The 27,561-nt window shown below is 33.6% G+C and overlaps 1 protein-coding gene across 2 annotated transcripts in view; it reads left to right on the top strand.

Annotated features, from left to right (window-relative positions):
- DACH2 (dachshund family transcription factor 2) overlaps nucleotides 1-27,561 on the top strand; it is a 640,028-nt gene that overhangs the window by 491,628 nt on the left and 120,839 nt on the right. For both annotated transcript variants that reach the window (XM_067024263.1, XM_067024264.1), the window contains exons 7-8: nucleotides 5,673-5,808; nucleotides 8,308-8,391. In XM_067024263.1, coding sequence (XP_066880364.1) covers nucleotides 5,673-5,808; nucleotides 8,308-8,391 — 220 coding nt within the window. The remainder of the gene's footprint in view (nucleotides 1-5,672; nucleotides 5,809-8,307; nucleotides 8,392-27,561) is intronic.

Genomic DNA, 27,561 nt, shown 5'->3' with positions numbered 1-27,561 from the left:
TGTGGGAAACTGTCATATCAGTGTGCCATAGTTTTCTCTGATAACAAATTTAAGAAATTTAAGTAGGAAGCTGTTATTTGGCTGTTTACCAGTATCATCTGATTAGCTGTGTTTTTTGTTTAGCTGAGCAGCTGGCAATTAATGAATTGATTGGAAATGGTCACAAGGCAATGGCATTAGCATGTGAACATCTGGTATTAAAATTAGTCAACACAGAGAGGGTTTTTTTGTGATAATTCAAATTCACTGAAAAATATCACTAGTTGAGTCTTATTCTAAGTGCTCTGTGGAAAGATAAAGCTATTACTGTTTTTAGAACGTGAGATGAAGATGCATTGAGTGAGAATTAAGGTGTGTGTGTGTGTGTGTGTGTGTGTGTGTGTATGTGTGTGTGTGTGTGTTTGGATGGGTGGCAGAGGTCCAAGCCTGCAACATAATTTGCAAGCCATACATATTCCCACTGAAATATCCATTCTCCCACTCGAGGTCATTTACATGCTATGAACAGATATTATGGCTGATTCCCTTTAGCTGTCAGCCTCTTCCAGAACAAGTTTCAAATTGAAGAGGTGAAAGTGTCCTTTGTCCAAATATTACATAGGTCACAGTTAGGGCATACTTATGATTTTGGACTCTCTCATGGTTACATGTTCCAGTTGCACGCCCCTCATCTGTCTTTTTTTTTCTAAATTCATGAAAACCCTGCCATATCCATCTGTGTTAACTTAAATACATTTGTAAATTGTTGATTGTGGAACACATACTAATTCTTAAACTAATTCATAAAAATTCATAAAGTGTCATGCATTGAATAGTATTCAAAGATAATAAATCTGAGCATCAAATTCTTCCTCAGGACTAATGGTAACCCAAGTTAGCAACAACAATGAACAAACTTCTTATTTTCTTTTTCCTGATTTTATTATTTGTCTGTCAAATTACAATCTGTTCTGTTTCTGCATAACTCTGGTGACAGTACAGAAGGAATACATCAATTAAATATGAAATATCAAGACATATGCATGAATAAAATATCTAACATTTAGATAAACTTCCAAAAGCCACTCCTAAGCAGCGAAATGCCATTAAATCCTTTAGGAACTCATTAATAGATTAACATTTGGAAGAGTAATTACAGTGAGAGTTGAATTCCAATTAAATAAAAATAAAAAGACAAATTGTAGGTTATATAACCCCACTGAATGCTTGAGAAGAATCAATATCATAAAACATCAGAGGTACAATTTAACATTGAGATAGGTGTTTTTAAAAGGCAACTACACACATGAACACATACATATAAGCACGTTTAATATGCGTGTATTAGTACTTCACAAGTTCTGTGTATATTATATTTCCAAAGACGTAAAGAAATACATTGAGATGAAATAAAGGATCTCCATGAAAATGGGCAGAGTTGATACCTTAGTGCCAGCAAACCAAATCCTATACCAAACTGACTGTGTTAAACCTTGTATAAAACTGATTATTCTCAGATTTGACCCTGGTTTTTATTAAGGTTCAAATGTACTTTCAAATGATTTAATATGATGAACATCTCATTTGACCATATGTACCCCCCAAAAAGGGAAACAGTGTGATAGAAGAGGGAATAATAGGTACTAATTAAAAAAATTTTCTATGACTCTTTCTTCTTAGGCACAAGCCTTGAACTATGTAAGTATATGCTAGAATTTGAGTTATTATTGCAGATAATTTTACTAATTTCAGGGGAAAGTAGGGATTGATTGGGTAAGTATGTATCGGCTTTGGAAATCTCCCTCCTTTGCTACTTTGACTGAATATGGAGAAAACTTCAGTGTTTCAGAAGAGCTACAGCTGTTTTTGATGGGGCACGAATGAAATACATGAAGAGTAACAGTGTTGTAAAAGTCATAAATGCCAAATAAAATTAAGTCATCAATGAGTAAAATGACTGGGGTTATAGGTTTGCAATTTTCCTTTTAAAATGCCCTTATTGATTTGTTGCAAATACTGTTAACCCTGTATTTGGCAAATGGTGAAGACATTATCACTTGTGTTCTCATCTGTAATAAAACAGATTAACTTGCTGTGAAAATTTAGCTAGGCTGAGACACAACAGTAGCCACCTAATGAACCAAGACACATTGCATTTAAGTAGCTAAATAGAGGCATACTGATTACAGGGCTGAAAAATGGATCTGTTTACTTGCAAAGTAGAAATTGTTTATAGAACTATTCATTATTTTAGGAGAAATTAAACATTCCCAGTTTCCTACAGATTTTTTTTTAAACCCACCTAATTCTTAATCAGTATAAGGCACTGGATTTATCTAATATTGTTTACATGGTGAAAAATGTCTGACCTCTGTGAGGTCTTAGGAAACAATAACAATGAATTGAACCTTGATCGAATTTGGAAAGTGCAGGCTACAAAATATTAAAGCAGAAATATGGCTTTATGCAAAATGTTACTGTAGCTCTAAGTCATGTTTTCAAAGTTAATTTATTTTTCCACCCAATGTACTGTTCAAACTGTCAAAGAGTGCTTCCCTGGTGGTGCAGTGGTTGAGAGTCTGCCTGCTGATGCAGGGGACATGGGTTCATTCCCTGGTCCGGGAGGATCCTGCATGCCGTGGAACGGCTGGGCCCATGAGCCATGGCCGCTGAGCCTGCACGTCAGAAGCCTGTGCTCTGCAACGGGAGAGGCCACAGCAGTAAGAGGCCCGCGTTCTGCAAAAAAAAAAAAAAAAAAGTCAAAGAAAGTTTAAGAGTACATTATTTGAGTTCATATTATTTCTTTATATGAAAATTTTAAACATTTTGGAGGATTCCTTTTTATAGCATTGTATTTTTTCTCATTATTTATAGTATTTTCTATTTGTGTAGATGTTCTTCCAATTTTTAAAAAATTCAGCATGAGCTTTCATTTTTAAGCAGGGTGAGCAAGATCAAGTATCACTGTCACTTGAATCCTCTTGCTTTTCCAAACCATCAACTTTATGAATCACCTTCAAATTTTCCATTTTTATTATGGCAGAATATATTGCTGTGTATTATTCCTGTTTGCCACTACAAAGTAATTTTGTTTGTTCAGTTCTATTTTTGCTCAGTAACTGCTGTACTTTGTCCCTATCCATTCACTTACAGGTCCATTAGAGATAAACATAGTTATTAAATTACATATTTTTCAGCAAATATCCAATGTTAGAATTCAAAGACTTATTTTAGCATAGAATCATTGAGACTACACAACAGTGAAAAGCACAAAATAATTGTGACCTCATATATGACATTCCTTTCGTTGGGGTGTGTGTGTGTATGTACACATGCAATTTAGGGATTTTATATATATATGTATATGTATATATATATATATATATATATATATATATATATTTTTTTTTTTTTTTTTTTTTTTTTTGCGGCACATGGACCTCTCACTGCTGTTGCCTCTCCTGCTGAAGAGCACAGGCTCCGGACGCGCAGGACCAGCGGCCATGGCTCATGGGCCCAGCCACTCCGCGGCATGTAGGATACTTCCGGACCCGGGCATGAACCAGTGTCCCCTGCATTGGCAGATGGACTCTCAACCACTGCGCCACCAAGGAAGCCCAGGGATTATATTTTTAATCACTACACTTTAGGTTGAATTTCACAGCTGATGAACTACTAGTCTTTTCAAAAAGTAAAACAATGTGGTATAAAGTCTATATATAATTTGCTGCCCATCTCCATGCCATCCCTCCATAATACAAATATAATTATTTGGAAAAAAAATGATTCTCCTCTTCTGCTTTGCTTATATGTGTCTTTTGATCTTGCCCTGTGTACATAGTATTGCAACTGTATACTTAACTGTATACTAAATATAAATGAAATATCTATTTATCTGTCTTAAAACATTGTTTCTGAAGCATGACAAAAGTTATAGAGCCTTTAAGGTGTAGTATATATTTACAATTATTGGTATTTAATAACTATATCATATTGCAGCTAATATACTCAGTCTGCTATTCATTTCATTAAAGTTATCAAATGTTAACTAAATGCTAAATAATAATATATAAAACACTATTTAAAAATGAACATACTGCATTGATGATTGTATTAGTTCTTTATTGCTTCTGTAACAAATTATGACAAATTAAGTAGCTTAAAACAATGCAAATTTATTATATTACAGTCTGTACGTCAGATGTCTGACATGGCTATCATTGAGCTAAAATCAAGCTGCTGGCAAGAGTGCATTTCTTTCTGTAAGCTCCCAATAAAGAATTGGTTTCCTTGCCTTTTCCAGCTTATCTCTCTGACCATTCTTCCATAACCATATCTTCCTCTGACTTTCCTTTCTGCCCCCAAGATAATCCAGTGTAACAGCTCTATCTCAAGGTTCTCAGTCACATCTGAAAAGTCCATTTTGCCATGTAAGATAACATATTCACAGGCTCTAGCTCTTAAGATATGGACTAAACATCTTTGGCGGGGCACGAGGGCACTATTCTGTCTGCCACAATGATAGACATTGAAAAATGTTAATTTCCAGTAATGAAATAATAACCTTTAACTCTCATAATATTAATTGCATTAAACAGTTTTTCTTTAAGGAATTTATCTGTTTTGGGCCTCGTGCAAAATCATTGTGAAAATGTATAAGCACATATTTAACAAATTAATTTTTAACGTTATGTTGATTAGAATACTGAGGTTGTAATTACACATAATTAGACAGAACATTTAATTTAAGAAATTTATTATGGATGAATTAAATATTTTATAGAATAAACATTCTGTCCCAGCATGTCTATCACTGAGTCACATTTATTACATATATGGATAAACACTACAATGTGTTTTTTTAATTGATCAAATTAACTAAATGATTTTCAGATTTATTCATCAGTTTGTGATGCATAAGCACAGTGAATAATTTCAGAATTTTTAGCAATATTCATTATCACAAAAGTCCTGAGAACCATAACCGTTACTGTTGAGATATGTAAAAGAAATATTTTATTTTTATTCAAATTCATACATTAAAACTATAAAAATCTAAACAATACTAATGAACTGATATTGATAGGTCTTAGCGTTAGTTTCAAAAATCCATCATTGTGTCCTGTGACTATCAAACTATTTTGTTTGCAAAATGCAATATGAATTCCTAAGGTCTGATAGATCACAAGTATATTATTGCCATAATTTTTGTCAGTGCAGAAAGGCACAACATGTACTAGGTGCCACTATTTGTAAGTTTTATTCCAGGGTTCCAGGTGTTTACCTTTGGGGGATCTTCTCACTCAGACAGTAAGCTCACCCTCCAGGTTATGACCTGAACATTATATCAATGTAGAAGCTTACAATAACAAATTTTCACTAACAGTAGTCACTTCACTTTGTAATCATTGATGAATTTCCTAGAAAGGAAATGGAAACTAACCTTTCTTGAGCTCTACCATGTATCTGGTGTAGCACTGAGCCTTTTTCTCTTATTTAACCCTCACAATATCCCATTAATTTCCCAAGAACAAAAAAATATGGTTTTGTCTGAAGATATGTGTTTAAGACCAAGTATTATGGATGTATGCACTTTCAGGATGAGAGGTCAACATTTCAAATGTTATGGACTCCACCAACGTGAAAAACTTGGTGCAAGATCACATTTCCTTTTGTGTTTCCTTTTGTGTAAGGAACGGATCCCAGAGAATCCTTCTCCTGCTCCTTCTCTGGAAGAGAGTCATCGCCCTGGGAGCCAGACCTCCTCCCACCCCAGCAGCAGCGTGTCCAGCTCTCCCTCTCAGATGGATCACCATTCGGAGAGAATGGGTGAGTATCTCACCTGAAGCAAGGAACTGAAAGATAATCTTTCAGAAAATCCTTCATTAAGCAATAGAGAGGGGAGAAAAACCTGGGGGAATTGATGCTTTTTAAAAAGTGGTGATTCTGTATTACTGAAGCAATATTAACTACAAAAAAGGTGGTAGAAGTTTGTTCTCTGGAAGGGGCTTCACTTACTGCATCACTGGATCTCATGGGAACAATTTGATCGGATTTTTGTAGAGATTATGTTAATTCAATATGCTGGTATTTGGCAACTAGTGTGATACAAATCACTTGCTATATTCACAGAACCCTTTGGATAATGGAAGATAAAATATCCTTTGGACAGTTGATCATGTAAGAGTGATTAAAAAGTGAATCAATATATGATTTGCAATAATCTCAGCAATTTAGATCACAAATTTTAACATGATTTTTCCTACGTTTCTTTTTTATTGTTTCAGAAGTCTTACACCACAGACACTATTCCAGAAATATTATAATGTTATTGTCAGTGATATGGCATACTGGAGACTTGAATCTAGACACAGTCTGGCACTAACTAGCTATGAGATCTTGGGTATGTCACTTAACCACAATGAGTATCTTTACCTAACATATGGATATAATTACTGCTCTGCTTATTGCACTAGAGTTTTATGAGGTCAAATGAAATAATATGTGGAAAAAACACTTCAGAAATTTAAAGCATTAAGGAAATGTGAGGGATAAGCACTATTTTCCTCTGTGTGGCTTTACCTTGATTGCTTATCTTCTCCTGCTGTTTGATCCTACTCAGGTATACAGACATTACCCAGTGTATTCAGCTATAACAAATTCTCATTTGGTATATAATAAGTATGAACCAAGTGAGCTAGGTAAAATCTTCATTAATCTTCTGTACCTACACAATCCAATTTCCTAAGTATCCATTTCCTTTAGGGAAAATAATATCTTCTCTTCTTTTAGTCTTACTATAGGGACATTTTTAATGTAAACTCTAAATTTTTATACTTCATAAGAGTGATTGCTTCAAGACTCTCCAAAATATTGTTTTTATGGGGGAGGAAAGGAATTTGAGGGACTAGGGAAGGTGTTAGGTTCTGGATTTGTGGTGGGGAAGGACAGTGATTTCTCTCTTGTGGAAATTCATCCAAGTCTCACTTAGCTTGTCAATATTATATATTTTTTGTAACTATTTAGCTTCATAGTGAGCCCAGTGGGTCTCAAATCTGGCTCCCCATTATAATCGCCTATGGAGCATTTACAAATCTGGATACCCAGGCCACACACTCAGGGTCTCATTTACCTGGTCTGGAATAGAGCCTAGAAGGAGTGTTCTGTTTTGCTTTTCAATATCTTCTCAGGACATTCAAATGTGCAGCCAGAGTTAACCACTGAATTAGAACTTGTAGCTAATGGCCATAAGGGAGTAAATTTAATTCCTGGAAGAGGTAACAGAGGTTTTCTAGCTTTACTCTGTTCTGTGGATACAGACTAACCTACTAGTTACAATATTGTGTTCAACAGATTCAAGGGAGTCTGAGCAAGACCTGTGGGGGTAGCCAGATGACCATAAAGGAATCAAGAAACATACATTCTTCTATCAGGCTAATCTTTGTACTGATGAGGGAGGGCGGTAGAGAAGAAAAAGAGACAAATAAATTTATTGAGTGCTGGCTAAAAGCAGAGCACACAGGGAAATATGTGTACTCTGTAATAGACATATCGTAAGAGATGTCATACTTAGAAATAAACTATATCCAAAGCAATATAATATTCTAAAAACAATCTTGACAGCATAAAACATTTCTTATTCCACCGTCAGTAATTATACTCTCTATGTGCATTCCACAATTGTCCAAGCATGATAGTGAGATTGTTTAAAAGTGAATTAAACAGTTTGATGATTTTTGGTTTAAAGTGACCATACTTTATTGATAGTGCTATAAACATTTTAATAAAATATAACTAAAGAGAATTAAATGATAAACTGAAATTAACATGATTTTCCTCTTTCAATATAAATGTCTTGCGAAGATGCACTTACAATTACCAGAAAATTATATTTTATCTATTAATTTTGCTATATATTTGCAAAAACTCTACAAAGTGAACTAAATTCATAATTATTTTAAACTCATGAGATTAAGTGCAAAATTCTCTCTGAAGCATTTTGGGAAATATATTATTAATTATGGAGGTAAATAGCTAATTTGCACATGAATTTCAAAGGAGGAAATATTTTAAATGATTTAAAAATATGTTGGAAATTATATATGTACTATGTATTAATTATACTTTAAAATTCATATGATTAAGCAGCTTATTGATTTTTAAATTGTATGATCATCAGACCAACAAAAATCTTTTCACTTGTTCAGAAGTAGAAGTGTATAAAATTCATGTTGTTATTGGAGTAAAATAGGTATTTATGTAATGGTTTTCTGCTTTTCTTTTGGGTGTTCTGCAAGAAAATTACTCAGTTATATCTCTTACTTATAGTTATGATGCCCAACAATAGAGAGGAACTTATTGTTGATCAGGATAATGGACCAACCATCAAAAAATTCCAAAGGAAAAATAAAGGTAAAATGACTTTTGCTTATTTGATGTACATATAAAGATCAGATAGTAACTCAATTAACATCCCATTGCTGTATATTGCATCCACATTTCCCTCAGTCAGAATAGATCCATACTGGCTTTGGATAAATTCTTTTAGTAGTAAAATAATAATATTTACCTGAAGCTTGTTTATTTGATGTTATAAATAACATATTAGCCAAAAGTTTCTCTGTGCCTATGATTAGAAACTTTACCCTAAGCTCTTTTATTATGCCTGATCCGAGACATCTGATTCTCTTTTTATTATGTATGCACTTTGTTGACTATATTTAAATGAATCACCATTTGATGGTTTATGTTTGAAAAACTTGAGTTGCTGTCATAGAGGAGAGATGTTCCCTTCAACACTCAAGAGTGATTTTAAAAGTATATGCTAATTTGGACATTTCAGAGGAAAGTTTAGCAAGCAGCTCCAATCAGATATTTACCTATAAAATTGATAGATATGACATCAATCTGGCTTGTAATCAACTGACAAACATGTCATTTCTGCACAGTATCCAATCTTTTCTTAGGATATCTGTTTAAAGAAGGTAGGGAAAGTAAGAATTTCAAAGACATGCTTCCTTGATATGAAAACTGAGTACAACTTTGTTTAAAAGGCTGTAGAAGTAAGAGTAAAGGAAAATATATCAGCTTATGTTATAGGCTATGCGTTATTACTGTCACCATGAGTTAGTAACTCTTAGCTAAAGAACATATAATTTATCAGATCATCAGATGGTCTGATTGTACTTCATTATAGGGTGCATTTTTCCATCTTTAATAAAGATGCTCATAATATACAGAAAAAAACACTCCATGAGCTGAAGAGTTAATGGAGATATTTTTTATTTCTTCTCTTGACTGAACTTGCTTTCTAATTACCTAGGTGAGCATTTTAGTTAGAATTTGGAATAATGTATAATTTTAATTTCATTGATCCATGTTGGTTTCCTTGCCACATGTTTTGTCTTTTCTTATCCAAACACTGAAAGATGGTGCTCTCTGGGGCCCCAAGATATAAATGCTTGATTTCAGAAAAGTTGTCAGAATGGAAGTCAGGTTCAGTATATTAAACTACCCAAACTCTTACATAGGTAATGGAATTATAGTTAAAGATGAAATTTCATTCATAACTCAAAAACAATTTGTTCCTGAAACTTCTTTCCTAGCAAGTCATGACTATTTGAAGGACAGCTTGGAAGTAAAGCATATTTTCTAGGAAAATCTCAAGCTCTACATGATACATATGATTCTGTCAGAACTGCAAACCTCGTAAGTCAAAATGGCATTTAGGACTGGCCTGTTTGCTGCAGTGTTCAAGTACACACTGCTGTGTCTTATTAAATATCAGCTGGAGTGCTAGTACAGATGTACAGTAGCTGATTTTCATAAAATACACAGTGGTATGCACTGGCATTTCTGAATCTCTTACTTTGGAATGGCACAGTTATACTCATTTCAAACAGGTTGGTCACACATCTTGGTGAGGACATTAATAGACAGAAGTGGTATATTAAACTCTACTTCTCTGGTTATAATGTAAAACTTTCTTTTCAATGAGATTTTCTATGTTAAGTTCTACCAGTTACATTTGTACTTAAGATAAAATATATTTTCCTCAAATAGAGTTTAGTTCTTAAAAGGGAATGCAGTTAAAGTAGAAGTCTCAACATTTATTAAGCTTGATAAGTAGGCAGTTTATACAACTGTGGCAAACATATGTTTTCACATCTGTTTTGGGTAATATTGTGATTTTAAAAATGATTTATAGCTCTGGAAATTATAAAATGCCAGCTTTGCTGTTATGTGGAAATTTTCAGAAAATGATTAGAGTATGCTTCATGTAGCCCGCCTCTTACTCTACCTTGTAAAATTGGGTGACAGCTAGTGTGATACATATCTCAAATGATAATTTGTATTTTGCCTTAAATTTTCATATGCAGACATTTCATAGTCTATATGATCTGGGTTTTCATGCAGTGAGTTCCATTTAGACTGTGTCCAACATGACTTAGCAAAATTGCTATTTTAGTTTTAACTCAAGTACTTTGACTAAACTGACTCGTCAATCAAATAAAGCCTTTGATTTTATTTTTCCACAGACTTAGTCAAACAAATTGACCAAATCAGTCACATGTTATGACATTGTGTTACATAGTTTTAGCAATCAGTTCTGGTATTCTTTAGAGTAGAGACTTTGGGACTATCCACCTTACTTCACCCATGTGGAAGCAAAGGCCCAAAACAAGACCCTCTTCCCTTGGCAGCCCCTGGTCTCCCAAACTGCTGTCAGGAATACGGGCTTTTTGATATTTTGCATTTTGTATTGAATGTATCTATTGAAAACTTTATATGTACGGGAAGTATTGATGGTCAAATTTGGAATGCTGTATAAACATTGGAACAATAAATTTATCATCTAGCTACTGAAACATTACATGACTTGAGTCCACGGAAACATTACATTTTAAATCAGTCCACAGGTTACAGATGAAAAGCTAATAGTTTTAACATCCTTTGATCATAAGACTCTAAAGTATATCTCATCTAAAATAAAGGTACTATCATATGTATTTTTATACAAATAGGCTAATTTCAGTTTAGAGGAGGGCTTGGGCTATATATTGACACTATAATAATGTAAATACTTTCTATTCAATCAGATGCTTCTCCCTCTTAATCTATTCCTGAGACAATCTTAGATACTACATTAAATCATTTTTGGAAGGTGTTTAGAAATGATTATGACCCTGGTTAAAATGGAAAATATATCTGATGAATTTTATATTTTTTGAATAAGAGAGACTAAAATATTGGACCAACTAAAATATAAACATCATTATAAATAAACTTTATGATGACATTAAAATACATAAAGGAAAGTGAAAGATATAATTTTGTGCATTTTATGCCATTCAGTGATTCCAAATAGAAGTGAAAGAAGAAACATATCTTACTGGAAATTTTCTTTGAATTACCTTCATTAAAATTTTTTTTTATTTAGAAACAGTTGTGGACTCAAATTAAGTTGCAAAAATACTACATAAAGATCTTGTGTAAACCCTTCAACCAGTTTCCCCCAATGGCAAAATCTTATATAATTTTACCCCGATATGAAAATCAGAAGTTTTACATTGCTATGTCCACAGATGTTACTCAAATTTCACCAGTTTTACATGAATTCATTGGTGGGTATGTCTGCATATATCCTTCTATGGAATTTTATCACATATCTAGATTTGTATAACCGCCACACAATCAAGATATAGGACTGTTCTATCACCACAGGGCTGTCTCTCCTGCTAATCCTTTATTGTCTCCCTGTGCACACCATGATCCCTAACCCCTGAAAACCACCATTTTCCATCTTTATAATTCTACCATCCTAAGGGTGTTCTAAAATTGGAATCTTGCAGTATATGACTTTTTAAGATTGACAATTTTTCACTTAGAAAAATTCCCTTGATATTCGTTCAGATTGTTGCATGTGTCAATAGTTTTTCCTTTTTAATTACTGAGTAGTATTCTACGGTATGCATGTACCAGAGTGTGTGTAACCATTTATCCATTGTATGACATCTCATTGTGTCCAGTTTTTGTCTATTATTAATAAAACTTCTAAGAACACTTATGTACACTTTTTTATATAGATACAACTTTTCATTTCTCTGGGACAAATGCTCAAATGCTGGGTCATGTGGTAAGTGTATATGTAGTTTTATAACAATCTGCCAAACTCTCTCCCAGAGTGGTTGGATCATTTTTATATCCCCATCAGCAATACATGAGTGGTCCAGGTTCTCCACATCTTTACTAGCATTTCGTTTGGTCCTTTTTTTGAAAAAAAGAAAAAAAATTACCTCTTCACATAGGTACATATAATGATATCTCATTGCAGTTTTAATTTTCATTTCTCTAAAGGCTAGTGATATTGAACCTCTTGTTTGTATATCACATTTGATGAAATGTCTCTCTTCATGTATTTTCCTCATTTTCCAATTGGTTTGTTTTTATTTTGTTGAATTATGAGAATTCTTTACATATTCTACATACAAGTCCTTTGTCAAATATGTAGTTTGCAAATATTTTCCCCACTCTGTAACTTATTTTTATAACCTGTTAAAAGGGTCATATGCAGAGCAAAAGTTTTTAATTTTGATAAAGTCCAGTTTGTAAATTTTTCTGTTATGGTGCTTTTCCTGTCAAGTCTAAAATCTCTTTACCTAGCCTTAGGTCCTGAAGATTTTCTCCTGTGTTTTCTTCTCTGTGTTTTATGGCTTTACTTTTTATTTTTTTTAACATCTTTATTTGAGTATAACTGTTTTAAAATAGTGTGTTAGTTTCTCCTTTACAACAAAGTGAATCAGTTATACATATACATATGTTCCCATAACTCTTCCCTCTTGCATCACCCTCCCTCCCACCCTCCCTATCCCACCCCTCTAGGTGGTCACAAAGCACAGAGGTGAACTCCCTGTGCTATGCTGCAGCTTCCCACTAGCTATCTAATTTACATTTGGTAGTGTGTATATGTCCCTGCCACTCTCTCACATCGTCACAGCTTACCCTTCCCCCTCCCCATATCCTCAAGTCCATGCTCTAGTAGGTCTGTGTTTTATTCCCATCCTACCACTAACCTCTTCATGACATTTTTTTTTTTTAGATTCCATATATATGTGTTAGCATATGGTATTTGTTTTTATCTTTCTGACTTACTTCACTCTGTATGACAGACTCCAGGTCTATCCACCTCATTACAAATAACTCAGTTTCATTTCTTTTTATGGCTGAGTAATATTCCATTGTATATATGTGCCACATCTTCCTTATCCATTCATCTGTTGATGGACACTTAGGTGGCTTCCATGTCCTGGCTATTGTAAATAGAGCTGCAATAAACATTTTGGTACATGACTCTTTTTGTATTATGGTTTTCTCAGGGTATATGCCCAGTAGTGGGATTGCTGGGTCATAAGGTAGTTCAATTTGTAGTTTTTTAAGGAACCTCCATACTGTTCTCCATAGTGGCTGTATCATTTTACATTCCCACCAGCAGTGCAAGAGGGTTCCCTTTTCTCCACACCCTCTCCAGCATTTATTGTTTCTAGAGTTTTTGATGATGGCCAATCTGACTGGTGTGAGATGATATTTCATTGTAGTTCTGATTTGCATTTCTCTAATGATTAATGATGTTGAGCATTCTTTCATGTGTTTGTTGACAATCTGTATATCTTCTTTGGAGAAATGTCTATTTAGTTCTTCTGCCCATTTTTGGATTGGGTTATTTGTTTTTTTGTTATTGAGCTGCATGAGTTGCTTATAAATTTTGGATATTAATCCTTTGTCAGTTGCTTCATTTGCAAATATTTTCTCCCATTCTGAGGGTTGTCTTTTGGTCTTGTTTATGGTATCCTTTGCTGTGCAAAAGCTTTTAAGTTTCATTAGATCCCATTTGTTTATTTTTTTTTTATTTCCATTTCTCTAGGAGATGGGTCAAAAAGGATCTTGCTGTGATTTATGTCATAGAGTGTTCTGCCTATGTTTTCCTCTAAGAGTTTGATAGTGTCTGGCCTTACATTTAGGTCTTTAACCCATTTTGAGTTTATTTTTGTGTATGGTGTTAGGGAGTGTTCTAATTTCATACTTCTACAGGTAGCTGTCCAGTTTTCCCAGCACCACTTATTGAAGAGGCTGTCTTTTCTCCACTGTGTTTCCTTCCCTCCTTTATCAAAGATAAGGTGACCATATGTGTGTGGGTTTATCTCTGGGCTTTCTATCCTGTTCCATTGATCTATATTTCTGTTTTTGTGCCAGTACCATACTGTCTTGGTTACTGTGGCCTTGTAGTATAGTCTGAAGTCATGGAGCCTGATTCCTCCAGCTCCTATGGTTTTACTTTTTATGTTTATGATCATTATCTCAACTTAAGGTTCTTTTTTATTTTTCTGGTCCAGGACCATTTGTTGAAAAGGTTATTCTTCCTTCATTGAATTGCTATGGTGATTTATCAAAAATCAGTAATCTGTATTTATTCAGGACTATTTCTTTATTCAGTTTTACCTATCTATCCTTTACCTATCCTCCTACCAGTACCACAGTCTTGATTTTTGAAGCCCCATAGTAAGTTTTAATATCTGATAGAATTACTCCTTCTACTTTATTCTTTTTTCCAAGATTTTCATGGCTATTCTAGAGACTGTGACTCTTCCATATATTTTATAAAAGATAGTATATGTCTATAAAAAACCTTGCTGGGATTTTGATAGGAATTACATTAAAACTACAGATTAATTGGGGAAAAATGGCATCTTTACTATTTTGAGTCTTTCAATACATGAGTACAGTATGTCTTTCCATTTATTTAGGTTTTCTGTCTTTCATCAGCAAAGTTAGCTTTTGGCATATAAGTTCTGTACAAGATTTGTTAAATTCATACCTAAGTATTTCATTGTTTGTATAATTATGAATGGTTTGAATAACTATAAATGTTTTTGTATTCTCAAATTCAGTTTTCAGACTACAGCTTTCTTAGTATATAGAAATACTGTTGATTTTTATATGTTGGTCTTGCATCCTGCCATCTTATTTAACCTCACTTATTAGCTCTACAAGTTTTTTGGTTGGTTTTAATCCTTGGGATTTGCTGCATATGCATTCGGGCCATGCCATCTGTAAATAAAAACAATTTATTTCTGCCGTTTTAATTTGTGGGAATTTTATTTCTTTTTCTTGCCTTATTGTCATGGCTGAGACTTTTAGTACTACATTGAAAAACAGTGATGAATGTGGACTTCCTTCACTTCTTTCTTATTTTAGCAGGAAAAAGTTCAGTTTTTCAACATTATGATGATATTATCTGTAGATTTCTTTGTAGATATTCTTTATCTAGTTGAAGTAATTTAGCTCTGCTGTTAATTGGCTGAAAGTTTGTATCATGAATGAGTGGTGCATTTTGTCAAATGAATTTTCAGCCTATGTTTATAAGATAGTATGATTTGTTTTAATTTTTAGCCTGTTGATATGGTGAAATACATTGATTGATTTTTCAATGTTAAACCAGCCTCACATACCTGGAATAAATCATACTTGGTTATGGTGTGTAATTTTCTTTTTATACATTGTGGGATTTGGTTAGCTAATATTTTGTTTGCAATTTTGCATCTATATTCAGGAGGGATTGACCTGCAGTCTGTTTTTGACAATGGCTTTGTATTTAGTCTCAGAGTAACACTTGTCTCATAAAATGAATTGGGAAGGGTTTCTTCTCTTTCTTGGAAGAAATTATGTAGAATTGGTGTCAATTCTTTATAAAATGCTTGGTTAGAATTAGTCAGTGAAACCATTTGGGTGCAAAAGTTTCATTTTGGGGATATTTTAAAATTCTGGATTCAATTTCCTTAACAGTCATAGGGATACTCAGACTATTTTTCCTATTAGCAAGTTTTGGTAGTCTGTGTTTTTAAAGAGTTGATCTATTTAATCTAACTTATTGAATTTATGTGCATAGTATTGTTTGTAGTATTCCTTGTTATCCTTTTGATACCTGTGGAATACTGATAATGGTAATTTGTGCCTTCTCTTTTGTATTTGTCATTCCAGCTAGAGGTTTTCACATTTTATTGATCTTTCCAAAATATCAGCTTTTGTTTCTTTGATGTTCTATATTTTTCCTTTGCTTACAATTTCATTTATTTCTGCTCTTACCTTTATTAGTGTCCTTTTCTGCTTGATTTGTTTATTTTGCTCTTCTTTTTTCTAGTTTCTTAAAGTGGGAACTTAGATAATTTATTTTACCCCTTTTCTCTTTTCTAATATGAGTATTTAATATTATAAAATTTCTTCTCAGTACTGGTTTAGGTAAGTTTTACTAATTTTGGTATGTTGCATTTTTTTTTTTCATTCAGTTCAAAGTGTTTCATAAGTATTTACTCATAATTTTCTCTTTCTGTTGTTCTCTATTTCTTCTTGATGTTCAAATTTTCCTTCTCTTATTTCCTTTTTGTTTAGACAATTTTCTTTAGCCATTATTTTAAAGTAAGTTGGCTGACAACAAATTCTCTTAGTTTTCCTTCATCTGAGAATTTCTCCATTTCCCCTTCTTTCCTGAAGGATAGTTTCACCAGATACATAATTCTGGGTTGATGATTATATTTTCAGCACTTAAAAAATATTATCCCATTTCTTTCTGGCCGCCATGGTTTCTGATGAGAAATCCACTGCTGTTTGAACTGTTTTTCCTCTGATAAGTAATGGCTGACTACTTTCAAGATTTTTTTCTTTGTCTTTGGTTTTAGAAGTTTGACTATGATGTGTCTTGGTGAAGATTTCTTTGGATATATCCTGTTTGGAATTTGTTCAGCTTCTTGAGTCTGTAAGTGCATGTCTTTTGACAAATTTGGGAGGTTTGGGGACCTTATATCTTTGAGTAGATTTTTAGCCTTGCCCTCTTTCTCCTCTCCTTCTAGGACTCCAGTGACACAAATGTTGGATCTTGTGTCATAGTTCCACATACCCCTGTAGCTCTTTTTCTCTTTTTTATTTTCCAAAGTGTGTTTTCTCCCTCTTGTTCAGAGTAAGAAATTTCTATTTTTCTATTTTTAAGTTCCCTGATTCTTTCATCTGCCCTCTTCACTCTATGTATTGAGCCTGTCCATTGAGTTTTAAAATTTTGGTTATTTTAGTTTTGAGTTCTAAAATATCCATTTGCTTCTTTTTGAACATTTTTATTATTTTTTTTGCTGTAACTTTCCATTTCTTTGCTGATATTTTCTATTCTTTCATTTGTTTCACACATCTTTGTAATTGTTCATCGAAGTATTTTTATAATGACAGCTTTAAAATCATCTGTGAAATCTTAGGGTTGGTGGCTGTTCATTGTCTTTAGTCATTCAAGTTGATATATTCCAGGTTCTTGGTTTCACAAGTGATTGTTTTATTGAAACATGGACATTTTAGGTATTATGAAACTCTGGATCTTATTTAAATCTTGCATTTTCTCAGGCACCTCCTGACACGGCTCTGGTGGGGCAAGGGAGGCAACACTGCCTCATTTCTACCAGGTGTGTATGGGAGTCCAGATTCTCCACTCTGACTCCATTGAAATCCTGGGTGAGCTGGTGCTATAGTAGTGCTGGGTGGGGGTAGTAATTCAGGCTCCTCATTCTGTTGATACCACCCTGTCTGGAAGGAGTTACTACTCTCCGTTGTGGCCTTGCCTTACATTGCACATGGCCTCATTCCCACTGAGCAGTGGAAAAAGTCTTGACTTTCCAGTATATCTTTTCTGATACCACCCAAGATGGTAAAGTGTACTGGATAGAAGGTGGAAGTCTAGGCTCTCCATGTAGTCTCTACTGATATTGTGTGTGAGGGAGTGGCCTCATTGCTGCTAAACAGCTAAAGTCCTGAATCTCCATTAAGCCTTCTTTTCTGTCACCACCCTCACCAGTGGTGGTGGGGTTTAAATGGCATTGGCACAGCTCATTATAGCCTGGGAAGAGTGAAGTTTGCGTTTCCCATTTGGCCTTTGTTGGTGGGGTGGAGGTAGGGCTGCATATTTTTCTGGGGTGTTTGTCTGAAATAGACCAGTTATTGTTTAAAAGTTTTTAGTATTGCTCAGCTACCCATTCCTGGTCCTTTAGTTAGAGAGAACACACTTTTCTGGGGGATTTATTTGTCTGTGTCTATTTATTTGTCTGGTGTTTCTGGATTGCTGGTTTTTTGAATAGTCAGTCAGGGATATGAGAGGCAAAGAGAGACCCCAGGCTATTCACTACTGTGTTATTCCTCAGGTTCCTATGTCCCTAAGTGGTCTACCTTTTCTCTACACATTTAGAGTCTTCTTATATTTGTTTTGTATATAATGTCCAGGGTTCTTAGCTGTACTTAGAGGGAAGAATAAGGAAAAGTATATCTTCTCCATCTTTTGGAGGCAGAAGTCTCTTTATCTCTCCTTCATTTTTAAAAAATTGAGATGTACCACATATATAATAACACTCAACCATGTAACATGTACAATTCGGTGTTTTTCATTATATTCTCATGGTTGTACAAAAATCACTACTATTGAACCTCAGAACATTTTCATAAGCCAAAAAAATCCTGTACCCATTAGTAGTCACTGCACATTTTCCTTTACCCAGTCCCTGAAAATCACTAACCTGATTTCTATCTCTATGGGTTTTCCTAATCTGGATTTTTCATATAAATAAAATCATACAATATGTGGCCTTTTGTAGCTGTCTTCTTTCACTAAGCATAATGATTTCAAGGTGCATCCTTCTTATGTCTGAATATTATTCTATTGTATGGATATGCTACATTTTGTTTAACCAACTTTAACCATTGATTAGTTGATGGACATTCAGGGTGTTTCCCTCTTTCAGCTATTATAAATAATGCTGCTATGAACATTCATGTACAGTTATTGTGTTCACTTATGTTTCCATTTGTTTTCTGTGTATACCTAGGAGTTGAATTGCTGGGTCATATATATGGTAACACTATATTTGACTTCTCGAGGAACTACAACACTGTTTTCCAAAGTGGCTACGGAATTTTATGTTCCCAATAGCAATGTGTGAGTGTTTCAGTTCCACCCCCCCATTCTCTTCAACACTTATTATTATCTGCTTTTTTGATTATAGCCATTCTAGTGAGTATGAAGTGTTATAATGTGGTCTTGACATGCATTCCCTGATGAATAATGATTTTGTGTATCTTTCATGTGCTTATTGTCCATTTGCTTATCTTCTTTGGAGAAATATCTAGTTAAGTCCTTCTTTTTTCTTTTTTTTTTTTGTATTTTCAAATTGAAATGTTTGTCTTTGATGTTTTCAAGTTTTATAAGAGTTCTTTATATATTCTGGATACAAGAACCTTGTCAGATATAAGATTTTTAAACATTTTATCTCATTCTGTAGTGTGTTTTCACTTTTTTCATAACAATTTTTTTAATTTTTATAAAGTTCAATTTTTCTATTTTTTTCTTTTGCCACATATACTTTTGTTGTCATATCTAAGAATCCTTTGCTAAAACCAACTTTCTAAAGGTATACTCCTGTCCTTAGATCTTTGAAGATTAAACCATACTCCTTAAAGATATACTAATTCTTTGATCTAAGAGTGTTAGTTTAGCTCTCACACTTAAACCTATGATCTCTGTTAAGTTTTGTGTTTGGTATTAGGCAGGGAACTACTTTTATTCTTTTGCAGTTGGGTATCCAATGGTCCCAGCACCATTTATTGAAAACACTATTATTTCCCCCATTGAATTAGCAGCTTTGTCAAAAATCACTTGACCATAAAAGTTAAGGGTTTATTTCTGGACTCTCAATTCTATTCCATGATCGATATGTCTATCATTATGCCAGTATTACAATGTCTTGATTACTGTAACCTTATAGTAAGTTTTGAAATTTGGGAATATGAGTACTCCAATTTTGTTTTTTTTATTTTTTCAAGATTATTTTGGAAATCATGGGCCCCTTATATTTTCATAAGAACTTCTTAATCAATTTCTAATAAAATGCCAACAGGAATTTCTATAGGGAGTATACTGAATCTGTAGATCAATTTGGGGTGCATTGCCATCATAGCAATATTAATATTTTGATCCATGAACATGCGATGTGTTTCCATTTATTATAGGTTCTCTTTAATTTCTTCAGTAATGTTTTGTAGCTTTCAGAGCATAGTTTTGCACCTGTTTTGCTAAGTTTATTCATATTTTATTTTGAATGTTTTACAATTGTATATGAAATTGTTTTCTTAATTTCAACAATTTTGAATTGTTAACTGCTAGTGTATAGAAATACATTTTATTTTTCTATATTTAATTTTTATTCATCAAACTTGTTGAACTTGGCTATTAGTTCTATGGGTTTTCTGTAGATTCTTTAAGGTTTTCTACATATAAAATCATGACATCTGAAAATGAGATAGTTTTATTTCTTCTTTTCCAATCTGTATGCCTTTTCTTTTTCTGACCTAATTCCCCTGGGTACAACGTCCAGTACAATGTTGAATAGAAGTGGTGAGAGTGAAAATCCTTGTCTTTTTTTCCAATCTTAGGGGGAAGATGTTCAGTCTTTCATCTTTTATCAGATTGAAGAAGTTTCTAGGTCTAGTTCATTGAATGCTTTACCATGAAAATATGTTAGATATTATCATATTATTTCTCTGCTTCAATTGAGATGATCATGTGGATTTTGCCCTTTATTCTACTAATAAAATGTTTTACATTGATTTTTTTAATTTTTAAAGGAAATTTTTAAATAATAATAATAATTATTATTGTTTTATTGTGGTAAGAACATTTAACTTGAGATCTATCCACTTAACAAAATTTTAAGTGCAGAATACATTATTTTTATTGTAGGCACAAAGTTGTACAGCATACCTTTGGAATTTATTCATCTTACATAACTGAAACTTTGTGCCCATTGAACAGCAACTTCCCACTCCTCTCCCTCTAGCTCCTGAAAAACCACCATTCTCCTCTCTGTTTCTATAAGCTTAACTGTTTTAGATACCTCATATTGTAGAATCATATACTACTTGTCTTTCTGTGAATGACTTATTTCACTTAGCATGATGTCCTCCAGTTTCATCCATATTGTTGCATATGGCAGGATTTTCTTATTTGTGACTGAATAATTGTCCATTATGTATATATACCATATTTTCTTTATACATAATATTGTCCATTATGTATATATACCATATTTTCTTTATACATTCATCTGTTGATGGGAATTTATGTTGTTTCAATATCTTGATTGTTGTAAATAATGTGTCAATGAATTTGGGAGTGCAGATATCTCTTCAAGTTCCTGATTTCAATTCTTTTGGATATATACCCAGAATCCATCACATAGTGTTATTTTTTAATTTTGGGGAACCTCCATACTATTTTCCATAGTGACTGCAGCATTTTACATTCCCACTTAACAACATACAAGTGTTTCAATTTCTCCATATCCTCACAAACATTTGTTATCTTTTTAAAATAACTGTCTTAACAGGTGTAAGTTATATCTCATTTTGGTTTTGATTTGAATTTCCTTGATGATTAGTGATGTTGACAATATTTTCATATATTTATTGGTCATTTGTATGTCTCCTTTGGGTAAATGTCTAAGTACTTTTTAAAATCAGGTTATTTATTTCTCTCTCCTTTTTTTTTAATGGAGTTTTAGGAGTTCCTTCTATATTCTGTATATTAACCCCTTAACACATATATAGTTCGCAAATCTTTTCTTCAGTTCTGTAGGTTGTCTTTTTACTATTTTGATTTTTCCTTTGCTGTACAGAAGCTTTTTAATTTGATGCATAACTACTTATCTTTTGGCTTTTGTTGCTTGTGCTTTTGGTGGCATATCCAAATAATTAGTGCCTAGACCAATGTCATGAAGATTTCCCCCTATGTTTTCATTTAGGAGCTTTACAGTCTCGGGTCTTTAATCCATTTTGAGTTGATTTTTGTATATGGTGTAAGATAAGGGTTTAATTTTATTATTTTCCATGTGGATATCCAGTTTTCCCAGCACCATTTTTGTTGAGGAGACTATTCATTGCCCATTGTGTATTCCTGGCACCTTTGTCAAAGTAAGTTTACCATATATGCATGGGTTTATTTCTGTGTTCTGTTGGTCTATATGTCTATTTTTATGCTAGTACCATACTATTGATTTCTACAGCTTTAGAATGGAGTTAGTGTTAGGGTTGGGGTTAGGGTTAGTTTTAAAGCAGGACTATGATGCCTCCATCTTTGTTCTTTCTTAATATTGCTTTTGCTATTTGGGGTCATTTGTGTTTCTATATGAAATTTAGAATTGTATTTTTTCCTATTTCTATAAAAATACTATTAGGGTTTTGATAGGAATTGTACTGAATTTCTAGATCACTTTGGGTAGTATGAACATTTTAACAATAAAAGTCTTCCAATTACTGAACATGAGATGTTTTTCCATTTATTTGTGTCTTTAATTTCTTTCTTCAATATTTTGTAGTTTTCAGTGTTCAAGTCTTTCACCTCCTTGGTTAAATTTATTCCTAAGTATTTTATTCTTTTTTTTTTTGGAGGTACACAGGCCTCTCACTGTTGTGGCCCCTCCCATTGTGGAGCACAGGCTCCGGACGCACAAGATCAGCATCCATGGTTCACGGGCCTAGCCGCTCCGTGGCATGTGGGATCTTCCCAGACCAGGGCACGAACCCGTGTCCCCTGCATCGGCAGGTGGACTCTCAACCACTGCACCACCAGGGAAGCCCAGTATTTTTATTCTTTTTGATGCAGTTGTAATTGGGAATGTTTTCTTAATTTCTCTTTCTGATTGTTCTTTATTAGTGTATTGAAACACAACTGATTTTTGTATGTTGATTTTGAATCCTGCAACTTTAATGAATTTGTTTGTTGGTTCTGATAGGCTTTTTGTGGAGTTTTTGGGGTTTTCTACATGTCACATCATGTCATTGCAAAAAGAGATATTTTCACTGTTTTTTTTTTTTTGTTGTTGTTGAACTACACTTTTGTTCCTTGGATACGGTCTTCTTGGTCATGATGTATAATTATTTTTATGTGTTGCTGAATTTCAATTGCTTGTATTTTGAAGAACAGTTTTTGCACTTATATTTGTAATTGATATTGTTCTATAGCTTTTTCCTTTCTTGTGATGTCTTTGTCTAGTTTTAGTATCAGGGAATTACCACTTCATAGGATGAATTGGGAAACGGGCCTTACAGAATTAGCTGGGAAGTGTTCTCTAACTTCATTTTAATCTAACATATTCCATGAGTGGAAAAGTATATTGTACAATTGAGATACTCCTTTGACAAAAAAGAATTCATTTTTTTACAGTGATGAAAGAACTATAGATAAAACAATTGCACAACACCTGAAACAGCAATAGGCAAATGTGGTATGGGGATTAATTCTCAGAATTTTTCTAACAGTTAAACAGAAAGCATCCAGATGAGGTGAACAAAGCACAAGCAATGATCTGAGAAACCAAGGCATACATTAAATTCAAAGATTTTAAAAGGCAATGTTATTTTATAACATCTGCACATTGTTTGGCTTATTACTAGTTTGTATCAGTTGTGATCTGTGAACTAGACTTTTTCATGCCATTTTTAAGGTAAATAGTTCAAGGCATGATTTTATATGTGTCCTCAATTATGTTTTTGCTGGTAAATATATGTATACACATATATATATTTATATAATAAGCATATATATTTCTGTTATAAATATATATCCAGATTAAAGATCAGCCATTCTTTTTTCCCACTGTGAAAGATCATGACAAAATAAAGCCTTTAATAACAATAATTTAACATTCTAGATTAAAATGACAAGGAGTTTTGAAATAACTTAAACTAGATATATCTCAAATTCTATTGCCCATACCTGAAAATCATGATAGAACAGAGTCTGATGCTGCTTATAAGGATGTTCTTGCTATGAGAGCACTTCTGGGAATATTTTGACAAATCTCAAACCAGACAGATCAAGCTAGTATTATATCTTTTAGAAACCCCTTTCTCGTTCTTTTTTCCTTCTTATCAAAATTTGTCAAGATAAGCTACAACACTTTTGACACTGTCTGACCTGTTTTGATCATTATGACTGGATTTCATCTTTTAAAAATTATTTGCACCTGATGTAGAGATTTGTTATAGTTCTCAAACATCCTTATTTGGATCATCAGCTTAAAAGCCAGTAATAACACATAAAACAAACTGGATGTAACCAGAACGTATTTCTGTTATTTTTAACTAAGAGCCTTTCTTAAATAATGAATGAGCCATGGTGTGTATGTGTATGTATGTGTGTGTGTGTGTGTCCATGGGCATACTCGCCTTTTTAAGGGAGCTAAATTCTAAGACCAGTATTTGAAATTGTATTTAATTACAATGTGAGAGCTCAATTAAGATAAACTTACTTGTTATTACTAGTTCTACATTAATAGTCTCATAGTCATATTCATAAAGCTCTGGCCTAAGAAAGTTTCTATGATGTTATTAGAGTAGTATGATTAGGTTACACAGTCTATATTCAGGTTTAAGCTAATTGAAACTATAGACATTTGAATACAAATATAAAAAATAGGTTGGTTCACTGGTTCTTCTCTATTATAAAAAAAAGCACTTTTATTTTTTTTTTAAATCAATGTGTTAAGTCTTTTCTAAAAAACATTTTATTTATTTATTTATTGGCTGTGCTGTGTGTTAGTTGTGGCATGTGGGATCTTTCATTGCAGTGTGTGGGCTTCTCTCTAGTTGTGGTGTGCGGGTTTTCTCTCTCTAGTTGTGGCACGTGGACTCCAGGGCACGTGGGCTCTGTAGTTTCCAGCACACCACCTCTCCAGTTGAGGTGTGTGAGCTCTCTAGTTGTGGCATGTGGGCTTCGTTGCCCTGTGACATGTGGGATCTTAGTTTTCCGACCAGGGATCAAATTTACATCCCCTGCATTGGAAGGCAGATTCTTTACAATTAGACCATGAGGGAAGTCCCAATAAAACAGCATTTTTAAAATGCATTTAAACTCTTTTCATTTTCCAAGATTCTATAGTTATCCATCAATCTAGGAATATTTGTTATGCAAAGAAAAAGTCTGCTGTTGGTATTTAGAAAAGTGATATACTCTGATCCAAAACAATTTATTTACAATTCCAGTAACAAATCAAAAAGTCATCGTAATGTATTTCTATTTATTCTAATTTAGTTATCATGATCCTTTAGAATTTATTTGTTGAGATAATAGCATCACATATTAATTACTATAACCAGAGAATGATCATGTGTATTTTAAAAACTCAAACCTTCAATTTTTAGGTTTAATTTTCTAATAATAAATAGTTTTGTCAAGGTTTTAAAATATTTGTTCTGGATGCAGTTGTTTGGATAACTGTATTGTACAAAAGTCCCCAAGTAAAACTAAACAAAAAATTTTAAATTCTTTATTATGAATGAAAGTATAGTTAAACATATTAATTTACTGTGTATATTTCCAGAAACAGAGTAATCTTGATGATTTCCATGGTTACACTAGATCAGAACAGATCTTGCTAAAGTACTGTAGTAGAGAATGCTATAAAAATCTAATTAGCATTTGATACCACAGTGATAGAATAACAAAAAGAGTTCACATGCACAATTTTCTGAAGGTCATAATTTTTGCCCTTAATATGATTTCAATTAATTATTTTTATAAATAATACTTTCTGTGCCCCACATTATTTCAGATGCTTGGGATGTAATGATGACAGGACCTTGTTCTTGTACTCAAGTAGCTTGAAAATATATTCTTTAAATAGGGATTGTGCCTTCTGTCAGTCCTTCCTTCCTGTGGGGCCTTCATGCTTCAAGGAATGGGGCAGCACCTCCGGTCCTCCAGCACCACCTGATGATCCCAGAAGCTGCCCCCTCCATAGAAGAGGACCAGGAGCTGGAGAGCTTTGCTTTTATCATTTGCCCGAGGGTTCTGTCTGTCCATCTTTTTTTGTTTTTTGTTAATTTTTAGTATAGATTTACAGCTTGTTATCATTGATGGATTTGTGTTTTGGTTTGGATGTGCTCTTCCTTCTGTCTTTCTTTTCAATTACTTTTTAATTTTTTATTTTTAATAATATATTTTTTATTTTAATAACTTTATTTTATTTTACTTTTGTTTCTTTTCTTCCTGTTTTTTCTTACTTTCCTTCTGAGCCAAGTGGCTGACAAGGTCTTGATGCTCTGGCCAGTGTCAGGCCTGTGCCTATGAGGTGGGAGAGCCGAGATCAGGACATTGGTCCAAAAGAGACCTCCCATTCCCATGTAATATCAAATCGCAAAAGATCTCCCAGAGATCTCCATTTCAACGTAAAGACCCAGCTCCACTCAATAACCAGCAAACTAGAGTTCTGGACACGCTATGCTAAACAACTAGTAAGAAAGGAACACAACCACACCCATTAGCAGAGAGGCTGCCTAAAATCATAATAAGTTCACAGACACCACAAAACACAGCACCAGATGCAGTCCTGCCCACGAGAAAGACAAGAACCAACCTCATGCACAGGAACACAGGCACGAGTCCCTTTCACCAGGAAGCCTACACAACTGACTGAACCAACCTTACCCACTGGGGGCAGACATCATAAACAACAGGAACTACGAACCTGCAGCCTGTGAAATGGACACCCCAAACAGAGTAAGTTAAGCAAAATGAGAAGACAGAGTAATACACAGCAGATGAAGGAACAAGGTAAAAACCCACAAGACCAAAAAAGTAAAGAAGAAATAGGCAGTCTACCTGAAAAAGAATTCAGAGTAATGATAGTAAAGATGATCCAAAATCTTAGAAATAGAATGGAGAAAATATGAGAAACGTTTAACAAGGACCTAGAAGAACTAAAGAGCAAACAAACAATGATGAAGAACACAATAAATGAAACTAAACATTCTCTAGAAGGAATGAATAACAGAATAACTGAGGCAGAAGAACAGATAAGTGACCTGGATGATGAAAGAGTGGAAATAACTGCTGCAAGCAGAATAAATAAAAACTATTGAAAAGAATTTAGGACAGTCTCAGAAACTTCTGAGACAACATTAAATACACAAAAATTCGAATTATAAGGGTCCCAGAAGGAAAATATAGAGAAAAAGGGACTGAGAAAATATTTAAAGAGATTATAGTTGAAAATTTTCCTAATATGGTAAAGGAAATAGTCAATCAACTGTCAGAAGCACAGAGAGTCCCATACTAGATAAATCCAAGGAGAAACACTACAAGACACATATTAAACAAACTATCAATAATTAAATACAAAGAAAAAATATTAAAAGCAGCAAGGGAAAAGCAACAAATAACATACAAGGGAATCCCCATAAGGTTAACAACTGATCTTTCAGCAGAAACTCTGCAAGCCAGAAGGGAGTGGCAGGACATATTTAAAGTGATGAAAGGGAAAAACCTACTACCAAGATTACATAGCAAGGATCTTGTTCAGATTCAATGGATAAATTAAAACCTTTACAAACAAGCAATAGTTAAGAGAATTCAGCAACACCAAACCAGGTTTACAACAAATACTAAAGGAACTTCTCTAGGCAGGAAACAAAAGCGAAGGAAAAGACCTACAATAGGAAACCTAAAGC

Source organism: Kogia breviceps, chromosome X (assembly GCF_026419965.1).
Source record: "Kogia breviceps isolate mKogBre1 chromosome X, mKogBre1 haplotype 1, whole genome shotgun sequence".
In the NCBI taxonomy this organism is placed as follows: domain Eukaryota; kingdom Metazoa; phylum Chordata; class Mammalia; order Artiodactyla; family Physeteridae; genus Kogia; species Kogia breviceps.
This window is presented reverse-complemented; position numbering and strand designations above follow the sequence as displayed.